Below are 14,336 nucleotides of genomic sequence, written 5' to 3' on the forward strand. Positions count from 1 at the left end.
TTTAAAGGTATGAGTAATAATATATCTTTTAACTGTATTATCTTTGGTTTTCTCTTAATGGGATTTCAGTGTTTCAGTAATCTTGTTCTCTGCTTACCTATTTTTAAAGAATTTTAATCGCATGAGAAAACACTTATGAAATGATACTGAGTAAAAGTAATACTGAAATATGCTCATGTGTTTATTTGTGCATGCACATGCCTAGGGGGATTACATGATTAAAAGTATGCAAAAATACAATAATTAGGTCTTCATTTTGAGATTTTTGGATAATTTATTTTCATTATTCTTTTTAATCATTTTAAGGTTTATTATGAAACATACAATTTTAATATGGAATTTATGTTCTATGATCTTCTTAACAGAGTACTATTAATAAATGTTTTTATTTTGGTTCTTTTCAGTAAGGTAATTACAGGAAAATGGTTTATAAGTCTAGTTTGATGTCTGTTAAGTTAATAGTATAGTGAAATTTGTATATATTTAACTTTTACTTCAACTATCTAATAATAAGTTTTATGCTAATAAAAATAGCTAACATGTATTGAGTATTTACTGTATGTGGGTCACTCTTTTAAGCGTTCTCATTCCATCAGTATTACTCTACAAGGCAAATTAATTCTGTAACCCATGCAGTTAACTCTGTTGCTTTACAATCTTATGTATGTTGTTTAACCTTATTAAGAATGCCTGTCCCTAAATTCACTGTTCCTTTTCATCATACTTTTCTCTTTCTAACATAAGAACTACATTAAAAAAAATCAGGTATATATACTTTCCAGTGATTTCATATTTCTGGGTAACTAGTGGATGTTTAGCAGAGAGCCACTGATATTAACATATTTAGATATTAACTAACCTTATCATTGAAATGTTTAGTTTAATTATGTAGCAAATATCTATCAAATAAATAACACTCTTTAAAAGTAAACCGTAGTAGGGAGAGATTGACGTTTGGAATGCCATGTGAGGACTTCCTAAATTTTCTCTCCCCATCCCCCCCCAAAAAAAAGAAAAAGATAGTAGCCAAACAACTAATATTAACTATTTCAGAACTTTGGAAATTAACTAAAGCCACAGAGTGTTCTGAGCATTGTCCATGCAAGAGGAACTACTGATCCCTAAGACAGGAGGGTCTGTGGCATTTTGACTTGGCACTGTTCCCATCCTACCTCCCCTCTCTACTGAGTGGTGCAGCAACCATGAATAGCCAATAGTCTCACAGTCAGGGGAGAGGACTGACCTTTGGAGCCCCATTAAAATTCCCATCCCTCTAGCACTGTCAGTATTTGTCTAAAGTAGCAACTCCCTGGAAAATCTCCATTCTGGAGATGTTGGGGCTACTTGACTTGACTCAGCAGCCCAGCAGAGGGAGGGAAGAAAGCCCTACTCCCCAGGGCATTACCAAGAACAACAACTGTCCGCTGATAAAATCCCAGGTGTAGTAAACAAGAGCCTGGCCAAAACATAAAAGGAAGTTCTGAGGCACTAGACAACCATAGGCAACTCTGAAAGGCTACAACATAGTCTTGGAGATCTGGAAGCCTGAACATGCCTAGAGAGGAACCTGCCTCTTTCAGCTACTTATCTTGAATGTACGACTTTGAGTCCCTGCTTGAGCAAGAAATGAAAGCTAAGGTTCTCTTGTAAACTGCCTGAAGTTTGAAGGCATATCTTCATACACAAATCCCACTGACAAAAGGTGGAAGACATACAGACAAGATACTTAAGGAACTCTTATGGCCAATCACTGTCTGACCACTAAGTTATACTGACTAGGAAGTCAGACTTAGAACAAGAACTTTAAAAATAAGAAAATGAAAGAACATTGTGGCGGGTACTATAGGGAATACAGAATCCATAGAATTCATCCAGGAAAGTCACGAAACAAATGAGCAACAACAACAACAACAAAAAAAAAATACCAAAAAACCCCTGGAGTGAGATACCATAGTTGTCATATTATCTAGGAAGTCCACTTTCCAACAAAAAATTATAAGACATGCAAAAAAACACAAAGTATGCCACATACACATTTAAAAAAAAAAAAAAAAAAGCAAACAACAGACAATGTGCCCAAAGATGTTGTACTTAGTTGACAGACCTATAAATTCGGCTATTATAAACATGTTCAAAGACCTAAAGGAAACTAGGAATAAAAAAACCAAAGGTAAGTATGACAACTATGTCTCAGTAAATAGAATATATGAATAAAGAGATAAAGATCATTTTTAAAAATCAAATAAAAATTCTGGTGTTTAAAATTTCAGTAATGAAATTAAAAGTTCTGTAGAGGACTCAACAACAGATTTGAGCTGGCAAAAGAATCAGCAGATTTGAATATACAGAAGTATATTTGAATATAACAGAGAGTATATAGAAATAAAAAAAATAAAATGCACAAATGAACCTCAGAGACCTGTGGAGCCACCATCAAGCATACCAACATGTGCATAAACTGAGTCTTGGAAGAAAAAGAAAGGGGAAGAATAAACATCTGAAGAAATAATGGCTGAAACTGTCCAAATTTGATGAAAAACATTAACCTGCACATATAAGAAGCTCAACAAACTCAAAGTTGTATAAATTTAGAGATCTGCACTGAGACACATAGTCAAACTGTCAAAAAGCAAAGGCAAAAAGAGACTCTTCCCAGCAGCAAGAGGGACACAATTTGTCACATACAAGAGAGCCTCAATAAGATTAGCAGCTGACTTCTCATCAGAAATCATGGAGGCCAGAAGGGGTTGATACAGTCAAAGTGCTGAAAGGAAAAAAAAAAACCTATCAATCAAGAATTCTATATATGGCAGAGCTATCCTTCAGAGATGAAGATTTTAGATATTCCTAAACAAACAAAAACAGAATTCATCACTAGTAGACCTGCCATACAAGAAATACTAAAGAGAGCCCTTAACTGAACTGAGAGGACAACCAGACAATAACTCAAACCCACACCAATAAGTGAAAAACACCAGTAAGACTACAGATAAGTATAAATATGGTTTACATATTTTTGTTATATAGTACCTCTTATTTCTTCAGCTGATTGAAAAATATAACTGCATAACAATACAAATTTGTGTTGATGGGCTGATAATATGTAAAAATATAATTTGTGTAACAACAATAGCACAAAGGAGCAGGGAGGGAACATAGCTATATTAGAGCAAAGTTGTTATATACATTGGGTATTAAGTTGTTTTGTTAATATGCTAGTCACAATCCTCAGGGCAGCCACTAAGAAAATAGCTCAGAAAATAAATAACGAAAGAAACGACTAGGGAATTAAAATGGTATCATTGAAAGCAGTTAACAAAAGCAAGCAACAATGGAGGAGTAGAAGAGTTAAAAAGACATAGAAAACCAACAGCAAATAGCAAGCAAAAGTCCTACCGTATCAGTAATTACATTGAATGTAAATGGAATAAACACCTCTAATCAAAAGGCAGAGATTGGTAGAGTGGAAAATAAAATACAACTCAACGAGGTGCTATCTACACGAGAAGCACTTTGGATTCAAAGGTACAAATAAGTTGAAAGTTAAAAAAAAAAAAAAACTAAATTATACCATGCAAAGAGTAACTGAAAAAGAGTTGGAGTAACCATTCTAATATCAGACAAAACGAGACACGTTTTGACAAAAATTGTTACTAGAGGCAAAGAAGGACATTTTATGATAATAAAAAGGTCAATCCATAAGGAAGATATAACAACTACAAAGACATACACGCCTAAAATCAGAGCCCCCAAAATACATAATTAAGAGAAATCAATAACTCAGCAATAAATAATTGTAGACTTTATTACCCCACTTTTGATAATGTATTAAATAACTATGCAAAAGATCAATAAGATAAGAGAAAAATGACACCATAAACCAACTAAACCTAGCAGACTTGTATATAACACTCCATCCAACAACAGCTTTATACTTTAAATGGGTGATGTTTATGGTATGTGAATTATATCTCAGTAAAGCTGTTTTCTTTAAAAAGTGAGTTACTTCTATTAATGAGCTGAGCATTTCGTTTTACATTTTTATCCTTAAAGATAAGTTCTAGCACCTAAATTTTTAACATTTTATCATTTTAATATTTGATGAAAACATTGTGTCCAAAGATGTGTTGTTCTTTTGTTTGTTTTATCAATTTAGCTGGACAACTCAGCCAGTCAGCACATTTAGCTCTCCAACTGCCATACAATGTACTTGGTTTAGGTCGAAGTGCAAATTTTCTTGATCATCTTTATGTTGGTATTCCTCGCCCATCTGGAGAGAAGGTGAGTAAAAATTTATTTGGCTTACAATTAATCTGTTTTTAATATTTGCTATACAATTATTTGAATTTGAATATTTTTATTTCCTATAAAGATTTTTTAAATTCATTGGTAGTGATTGATCTAAGCTTATCTTACATAGAGCACATCATACTTTGAAGATAGTTCTCTACCACCTCTCTATGGACCTCAAGACCTCCTACCCCTCTTTCCTTATCATTTTCACCATCTAACATATCAAATGTTCTTGTTTATTGTCAGACTCTACCTCTACTTGAATTGTTATTCCAAAGCAGCATTTGTACATAGCACTTTGAACAGTGCCTGCTGCATAAGTGTATTCAGTTAATACTTGTTCAGTTAATGAATCCATAAGACAAAAATACAGTCCTTCCCTGAAAAGATCAAGAAATGTTTGCCAATAGGAGCCCTATTTGGGGCCTAATATATGTAAATTCGGATTAAGCCACACCTAAAATTTCAGTTAATCAAAGAGTAATTAAACTTTTTCCCCTATTTATTTAGAATAATAATCGTGTTTTTCAAGTGTACTAAATGTTAAATGTTCTTAAATTCTTTTTACAGTCTATACGAAAACAGGAATGGACTGCAATCATTCCAAATTCTCAGCTAATTGTCATTCCATATCCTCACAGTGTTCCTCGAAGGTAATGTCCTTGCTTGAACTGAGTTTGGTAAAAATACTGTCAACTCTGAATCATGGATACAGTTACATTTTTTTGAAAACTCTCTCTACTCCTCCTGTGTTCCCATGAGTGCCATCACTTAATTTGCTTACAGCAAACCTTAAATAGCTAAATATACCTACATAAAAGGTGCTTGACATTTTTCACAAAGAACAAATTTTAAACATTATTAGAAAAACAGCAGGTTAACTAATTAGGGATTTATACATATTCTGCTTAAATAAACTGGTCTTCAGTTTACTGGCTATAAATTCTAAAATATTCCCCACCCTGTACATTTCATACCTGTGACTCATTTACTTTGTAACTGAAAAGTTTGTACCTCTCAGTCTCCCTCATCTATTTCTCTCCTCCCCTCACCCTTCTCCCCTCTGGCAACCACTTACTTATTCTCAGTATCTATAACTCTGCTTCTGTTCTGTTCTGTTTGTTCATTTGTCTTTTTAGATTTGACATATAAGTGAAATCATATAGTGTCTTTCTCTATCACTTGCATAGTACCCTCTAGGTCCATTCATGTTGTCACACATGGCAGGATTTCATTCTTTTCTATGGCTGAGTAATATTCCATTGTGTGTATGTGGGTGTGTATATATGAGAGAGAGTGAGAGAGAGATCACATCTTTTTTATCCCTTCATCTGTTGGTGGGCACTTAGGTTGCTTCCATTTATCTTGGCTACTGTAATAATGCTGCAGTGAACATAGGGGTGCATGTGTCTTTTCTAATTAATGTTTTCATTTTCTTTGGATAAATACCAAGATGGAAATGCTGGATCATATGGTAGTTCTATTTTTAATTTTCTGGGGAATCTCCATACTATATCTATTTTAAAATGGGCAGAGGATCTGAATAGACATTTTTCCAAAGAAGACATACAGATAGCCAACAGGCTCATGAAAAGATGCTCAACAGCACTAGTCATCAGGGAAATGCAAATCAAAACCACAGTGGGATGTCACTTTACACCTGTCAGAATGGCTGTTATCAAAAAGGCAACAAATACCAAGTACAGGCTGTACTGTTCTTTGTTAAATTTTCAGTTAGGCTATTTTAGATGGTTTGCTAGAACCAGCTCATGCCACCGCATGAGCTGACTGTGTGCCTCTCTTTCCAATTCTGTTCAGTGAGGTCACATTAAAATCAGCTATAATGGGACTATTTACACCATGAAAATTACCAAGGACCAATCAGAGCCTTTTTTCTGCCAGAGAGCCAGTTTACCTGCACACCACTGGATGTATTTTATGGTGGATACATGGGCTTTAGAACCAAACTAATTACTAAAACAACTTTATTACAGCATTAAGCTTGAAATAACATCAATAAAAACAGTTACAGTCTGAGTTCAGATTTTTCTAATGAGTCTATTAAAAATTTGAATTATTTAACAAAACTTATCTGCATAAGTAAGAAACTACTTGAATTATAGTACTTCTATATTATGCAATGTTGTGACATAGAACAAGCTCTTAAAATACACTGGTAAAACAAAAGACAATAAAAGGAAAATGCATTTAGCGTCATGTATAATAAGAAGCCATTTGTGGCTTTAAGAAGATTATCTACACGTATACATTTATATATGTGTAGAATATCCCTGGAAGGATATGCAAGAAACTGAGAAGAAATGATTGCTTCTGAGCGAGAAGATGAGGATTCTCCAAAGGTTTTCTTACCAAAATTCCTGTATTTATGGGTTTTTTTAAATCTATTTTAAAATTAGAGGTACCCAAAAAAAATCTCATGAAAGGACTTTTTTTAAGCATAAGGTAAGTACTGAGAATAGCTAACCTCAGCTAATTAATAGTATTTGTTTTCTTAAAGTTTTCTTGCTCTTGAATTTCTAGGAAATTCTTTTATAGCCTTTATTCCATAATCTCAACATTTTTTCATGTTTCTCTTGCTGTGTCTGAAGAAATATTCTTTTCAAATTTATGTACATAATAAAAACCAAATTGATTTTAGTTTGAGGTACATTTTGAGATTTATTGACTAGAGGCTAACTTATGGATCAATAAATTTTAATTATCCCAAAATAAGTCAATCGCTACTTGCTATTTATCAGAATGGTCTTACTTTTATTAAACTTTTAAAATGAAAATATATCCATGATCTATTTTCAGAGAGAACAAAAAGTTCTTTGTCTATAACCACCTGCAGTGTTGGTGATACAGACCTCAGTTTTAGGCTTTTCGGGGTTTGCAACTGCTGTATTATGTAGACTGTTTTAGAAGAAAGAGCTAGTTCTATTTATGCTAAAGTCTGTATATTGCCATTAACGTTGAGGGACTAAAAGTGTTTTTGTAAGAAGTCACTGTAATAATGTAAACCCTCCAACATGACACTTCGCACAAGCATGTATCTATACTCATTGGACATATGGTTGTTTTACTTAGTCATAGTACATATGTGAACAGGAGTCAAAAAATAAGATATAGAAGTCTTACCAAAATCATGTAACTACACAGCCTTAGTGTAAAGGTTTACAAATTCAGCAAATCAAATAATGTAAAAACAATGTCAAAGTACCCCCAATACATTTACTTAAGAATCAAAAAAAATCAAAGTATCTCATCAAAAATTCTATTCTATTTCAGTTCTCTGAGTAAAATCTAAATTCTGCTGAATCTTCAGTTAGCCCTACGTAATTTAATTGCTTTTATTTTATTTACAATGAATGGGTAGATAGGGGGATGAAATAATGAACAAATTGACTGATTCATTAATTAAAAGCTATTTTGCTTTTTGGTCTCTGTAGAATGTTGTTATTTTTAAGTTACAGTGTGTAATTTTAATTCTGTTTCTGTCTACAGCTGGAGCGCCAAGCTGTACCTTACACCAAGCAACATCGTCCTGCTTACTGCCATCGCGCTCATCGGTGTCTGTGTTTTCATCTTGGCAATAATTGGCATTTTACATTGGCAGGAAAAGGTTTGTTCATTTAAATGAAACAAACTTTGGTTAATTTATAAAAGTAACATGTTGCTCTTTAAAAACACTATATTTTCAACTTTTTCATATGACTCAGATTTTCTGATTTTTTTCAGTTCTATCCATGTCATCTTATTGATGATAATTTATTTTACTCCCTTAAGTTACTAATGCCTCTTAGCAATTCCTAAAAATCATAGACTATGTAGTTTAAAACTTTGATGCTATACAGTAGTAATAAAGTGATCACCCCCAAATCACCAGGTGTATAGAAAAGCTTAATTAGAAGTAGTTTCATAATGGCCTAAAAAAAAGTAATCATTTTTTAAAAGAGCCTGTGTCTCTTATTGATAGAACCGTGGACACTTTTTTCTGAGAATAACAGCTATCTCTTTATAAAAAAAATTAGAGCAGAGAGAAGTTAAATGGTTTTCTCAAAGCTTAGGAAGTGAAACAACATCTTTTTCATCTATCAAGTACTCTGCACTAAACTTAGCTGATTTCTGGTCTTCAGTATAACACTTTAATTTTTTAAAACTCCAAAGATGTAGTCTGTCATATAATGTTTTTGAGAATAAGAAAGGCTATACATAAATTTATTAGCAGTTTAGATATAAATTAAAAAAACTAATTTCTCTTTGTGTATGAATGTATATTCAGTACATAACTAGCAGGTCCCAATGATGTTCTTCAAAAAGAGCTTCTTTGTGTCACAGAAGTATATTTCGGGGGGCACCTATTCTGTTTGGATTGTCATGCCCATGATACTCATTTTTTTGTTAACTAAAATTGGTTTTATTTTAGCTGTTAGCTTTTTTAGCTTTTGTAAAAGAGAACATGTTACTTGTTCTGATAAATGTTCATAGGTTTGTTTCTCAAGAAAAAATCACTCCTTTCATATAAAAATTATAACAGAGTTACATATTCAGTTAATTTTAAGATTGCAACCTAAGAGGTAAGATCAAAGGTGACCCTATATGTTCTTTTGTCCAGAAGTGTCAGAATACAGTCTGAAATATTACATAGCTCTAGACCTATGAAGGAAATTAATTTTATTAATTTCACAGGAGATCTGCTTACAATGTAAACATTGTGGGCTTACAATAATAATGATGCAGTGGCCAAAAACTGAAATTAAATACAAATATGGATTAAAATACATATTTGTATACTGCCTCCTTTGTGGTTGTGTTTCTTCTCCTGCCTCTGACCACTTCTCGTTCACCTATGCAGGCTGCTCCTTCTGATAGGGCCCACCCCAGGCCCTCTTCTATATACACTTTCCCTGCCAGTCTCATCTAAAACCAGGGCGTGAGCTCAGATATGCCCAGCCCTCATCTCTCTCTAAAGGTCTCCCCCCATTTCCAGCTGTCGCCACGACATCTCTACCTAGATCACTTACAGGCAACTTAAAACCAGTTTTCTAAAGCTGTCTCTGTCTTCCTTCTTACTACAGGATTTAATCAGTGGCCCTACTGATTCTGCCCCCATAGAATCTCTGCAGCTGGCTCCACTTCTGAATTCCTCATACCAGTGCTTTGACTTAGTTCAGCTCCTTTTTATCTCCCGCCTGCCCTCCCAGATTCCATCCTCTCCCCTTTCACTCCATTGGTCACAGTGCTGCCAGATTGCTATTGTCGTTAAGTTAGTCCTAATCATGTCACTCTTCTGCTCAGGAACCTCTAGTGACTACCCCTGCCGAAACTGTGTCAAGCCCTGAGCCTAGCCTTCGTGGCGCTTGCATGCCGCTCCACCGCGTACACCTCTCCAGCCTCTCATGCCGTGCTCCTGCCAGCCCTCCATGACTGCTCCTGTTCTTCCCCCATCGCATCGCCAGTGTCCCTCCCTTCCATTCCTCTAAGTACTGTCTCCTCAGAGTTTTTCCTCTCCTCGTGCCAACCTAAAACTAACCTCTCTCAGAATATTGGTAACATTTTTCACTTTTAATCCCGAAATACAGTTATTTGGTATGTTTGGCTTTTTTCGTTCTAGGCTTTAGTAAATTCCTTGAGAACAAGATACAAAACTGAGGGTTTTTTTAATCCCTCAAAATTTCAAGCACAGTACTTTGCTGAGAGCAGAGGGTCAATAAATTTATGCAAAATCAATAGGTTAACCGCAAAATAATTAATGTACTTGGTTAGTTCAGATTCCCTTATTTACATCAGTGTTAAGAATGGGGAAAATGTAATAGTTGATTCCATTCTTAGAAAAATCTGTTTACTCCCGCTTTCAAATAAATAATAAATAGCAAACTAAGCATTTAAGAAACATTTCTTGTTGGTTTTCTAAATTCAATTTAGTGGATCATTAATTATAAAATAGCTACTGTAAACTAAAAAATATTTCATAAGATTATTGCACAAAAAAATCATACCTTTTATCTACTAATTGCTTTTAATTTACCATTTTGTATTTCAGAAAGTCTTTTCTTGACATTTTCCTATTGCTTATAAACTAGTCTAAAATTCTTTTTCAGAAAGCAGATGATAGAGAAAAGCGACAAGAAGCCCATCGATTTCACTTTGATGCTATGTGACTTGCCTTTAATATTGCATAATGGAGCATCTATTCACTTGATTAATTGAAATACTAAACTTGGCTTATAGAAGAAAATAGGGGATTTCAAATATTATTTATAAATGTTGCATCCCTTGATAATTATTGGAAAGTATTCAAATAAATATGGTCTGAATGTGTTACAAGGTCTTTTTTTTAAAGCACTTTGTATATAATAATTTGGGTTCTTTTTTCAATTGTGCTGTACATTTTTGTTCCTTTGTGGAATGTGTTGCATGTACTCAGGTGTTTTACGTATTTATAATCTTATTAGAATACTGATGATGGAAAAGACATGTGTAAATAAAAATACTTAAATGAACAGGGTTTTTTGTGGTCCACTTGAATTGGTCTTGCTTCTTATTCTAATGCAAATTATAGCTTTGTGAATGTATCACAGATAAAGTTGTTAACTCTTCACCTTCATCATAGCAGGTGAGGGGCCCCTCACTGCTGGCGTACAATGTAGTGATTTGGTACTCTGGCTTTGGAATCACAGTCAGACTTGCCTTAAACTCCTGGTTACACCACTTACTAGCTGTTTGACCTTGGCTAATTACTTAACCTTTGTAAGCCTCAGTTTTCTTATTTATAAACAGGGCTAATGTTACTACTTTCTTGAGTTACTGTATACATTAAATGGAGTGATGTATGGAAAGTACCTAGCTTGGTGCCTGGCACAGGGTAAGTGTTCAGTAAGTGTCAGTGACCATTACTACTATTTTTTAATCTTTTTACAGACTTCTACAGTTAATTATCAAAATGTATAGACTTGATAGAATTTTATTTTCAGGTATAAGGAAATCACAGTCTTTGGAAAATCTAAATTCTTGATGGTTGCCACCCTATATAAAGATTTATTTAAAAAAAAAGATTTATTATTTGCTTATATTAACTAAAAAAATGTATCAATATACCCTCCAAGAATTGATGTGCCCTAATAATTTTCATTTGAACACTGATCTTTATCATGTGATAATGAAGAGCATTTGATTTCTTGAAAGGAAACTGCTGTAGATAGTATCTGAGAATGCAAATCTTCAATCACATTTCTATTCTCAAAAGCTTTTAAGAGTCCATAATTTACATTCAGACTTCAGTGCAAATTTTTTGAACTTCACTTCGCCAAAAAGTTACTTTAGGACTTACATGTAAGATTGGGAAAAAACTGTATCAGTGTTAATAATTTTCTAATATGTAATAGACATGTGATGGCTATAAAACAAAAATTTATCTGAAAACAACTGATTTCCTTCTTCATGTTATTTTTTCCTTCACAGTTCACTGAGAATGGCATGTGTACAAATGGTGTACTTTGTGTATCTAAGCATGTTAATATGTCTTCTTAATAAACATTCTGTATTGAAACAAAGTATTTTGATGAGTGTGTAAATAATTACTTTGGAGCATGATGAGCCTTAGAGGATATGAGGTCTAACTCACTTACCTGGAAAGAGGTAAAGTGACCTGCCTCTCAGGACAAGATAGGCATCTTCTGACTACAGTACCCAGTTAAATTCACTGAACATTTATCAACCCACAACACCGTATCAGGCACCATTCCACACTCTCCCTAAAGACAGTTAGACTTAGTATCTATCAACTGAGGCAGCACGAATTTTAAAACTCATTTGTAGTCAGGGTCTATGAGGAGTAGCATTACAGGCAAATAAAATGTTAATGACAATTAAAAATACAATCAGTGACTAAGCTGTGTTTCTGTACCTTGATACTAACCTTCAGTGCCGCATCAGTGTCATTTATTAAGGGGCAGCAGGTGAAAAATGTGTCACAACGTTGAGAATCGAATACAGTTGAGCCTTGAACAAAATGGGTTTGAACTGTGCAAGTCCACTTTTAAGTGGGTTTTTTCAATAAATATGTATTACAGTACTGCATGATTGGTTGAATCCACAACCAATCTGGAATCTCAGATACAGAGGGCCAACAGTGAAGTTATACTCAGATTTTCAACTGTACAGAAGGTCGGCATCCCTAACCCCCACATTGTTCAAGAGCCAACTGTATAAAGACCCTTAAATTAATTTAGTGGAAAGAGCACAAGACTCTGAGGTCAGACTAACTGGGATTCAGAGCCTAACTCTCCCATTTTGTGACTTTTAGTCGGCTGCTTTACCTCTTTGAGCTTTGGTTTCTTCATCTGTAAAACAAGGGTAGTAAGGGATACCTACCCCAAAAGACTATTTTGAGTCTTAAATGGCAATATGTACATAGAGGTACTTGATCAGTGCTGGTTCTTTTTTTCCTCCCATTTCCCATTGCAGTGAAAAACAGTAACATTTTCTGACTCTCTTCCACCCACCTGTACTTCTGTAATCCTCCTCCTTTTGGGAATTAGGGGGAGTAATTAAGACTTTAATAATAATTTTGAAGATAAAAATTACAGTACAGACATACCTCATCTTACTGTGCTTCACTCTGTTGCATTTCACAAATACTGTTTGTTTTTTTTTTTACAAATTGAAGGCTTGTGGCAACTTGCATTGAGCAAGTCTATTGGCACCATTTTTCCAACAGCATTTGCTCACTTGATGTCTCTGTGTCACATTTTGGTAATTCTCAGAATATTTCAAATTTTTAAATTATTGTATTTGTTATGGTGATACGTGATCAGTGATTTTTTTTTATTTTATTGAGTTTTAGTCAGTTTACAATGTTGTATCAATTTCCAGTGTAGATCACAATTGTTCAGTCATACATGAATATACATGTATTCATTTTCATGTTCTTTTTCACCATGAGCTACTACAAGATCTTGTATATATTTCCCTGTGTTATACAGTATAAGCTTGTTTATCTATTCTATATATACCTATCAGTATCTACAAATCTCAAACTCCCAGTCTGTCCCTTCTGATCCCCCTTCCCTCTGGCAACCACAAGTTTGTATTGTATGTCTGTGAGTCTGTTTCCAGTTTTATATTTAAGGTCATTTGTCTTTTTTTTTTTTTTTTTTTTTTTAGATTCCACAAATGAGTGATATCATGTGGTATTTTTCTTTCTCTTTCTGGCTTACTTTACTTAGAATGACATTCTCCAGGGACATCCATGTTGCTGCAAATGGCATTATGTTGTCATTTTTTATGGCTGACATTGTATAAATATACCACAACTTCTTTATCCAGTCATCTGTCGATGGACATTTAGGTTGTTTCCATGTCTTGGCTTTGTAAATAGTGCTGCTATGAACATTGGGGTCTTTCTACATTAGGGTTCCTTCTGGATATATGCCCAGGAGTGGGACTACAGGGTCATATGGTAAGTCTATTTTTAGTCTTTTGAGGAATCTCCATACTGTTTTCTACAGTGGCTGCACCAAACTGCATTCCTGCCAACAGTGTAAGAGGGTTCCCCTTTCTCCACAGCCTCTCCAGCATTTATCACTTGTGGACTTTTGAATGATGGCCATTCTGACTGGTGTGAGGTGATACCTCATTGTAGTTTTGATTTTTACTTCTCTGATAATTAGTGATATTGAGCATTTTTTTCATGTGCCTATTGGTCATTCATATGTCTTCCTTGGAGAATTGTTTGTTTAGGTCTTCTTGCCCATTTATTGATTGGGTTGTTTGTTTTTTTCTTATTAAGTCATAAGAGCTGTTTATATATTCTGAAGATCAAGCCTTCGTCAGTTTCATCTTTTGCAAATATTTTCTTTGATTCCATAGGTTGTCTTTTTTTTTTTTTTTTTTTTTTTTTTTTTTTTGCTATGGTTTCCTTTGCTGTGCAGAAAAGCTTATAAGTTTAATTAGGTCCCATTTGTTTATTTTGCTTTTATTTCTATTACTTGGGTAGATTGCCCTAGGAGAAGTTTGCTGAGATGTATGTAAGGTAATGT

The 14,336-nt window shown here is 34.1% G+C and overlaps 1 protein-coding gene across 1 annotated transcript in view; it reads left to right on the forward strand.

Moving 5' to 3' along the window:
- ITFG1 (integrin alpha FG-GAP repeat containing 1) overlaps window positions 1-11,852 on the forward strand; it is a 206,946-nt gene extending 195,094 nt beyond the window's left edge. Inside the window, exons 15-18 of the mRNA XM_010950191.3 lie at window positions 4,157-4,281; window positions 4,864-4,946; window positions 7,801-7,918; window positions 10,398-11,852. Coding sequence (XP_010948493.3) covers window positions 4,157-4,281; window positions 4,864-4,946; window positions 7,801-7,918; window positions 10,398-10,457 — 386 coding nt within the window. The 3' untranslated portion in view covers window positions 10,458-11,852. The remainder of the gene's footprint in view (window positions 1-4,156; window positions 4,282-4,863; window positions 4,947-7,800; window positions 7,919-10,397) is intronic.
- Window positions 11,853-14,336: the final 2,484 nt, after the last annotated feature.

This window comes from Camelus bactrianus, chromosome 9, assembly GCF_048773025.1.
Source record: "Camelus bactrianus isolate YW-2024 breed Bactrian camel chromosome 9, ASM4877302v1, whole genome shotgun sequence".
Taxonomy (NCBI): Eukaryota; Metazoa; Chordata; class Mammalia; order Artiodactyla; family Camelidae; genus Camelus; species Camelus bactrianus.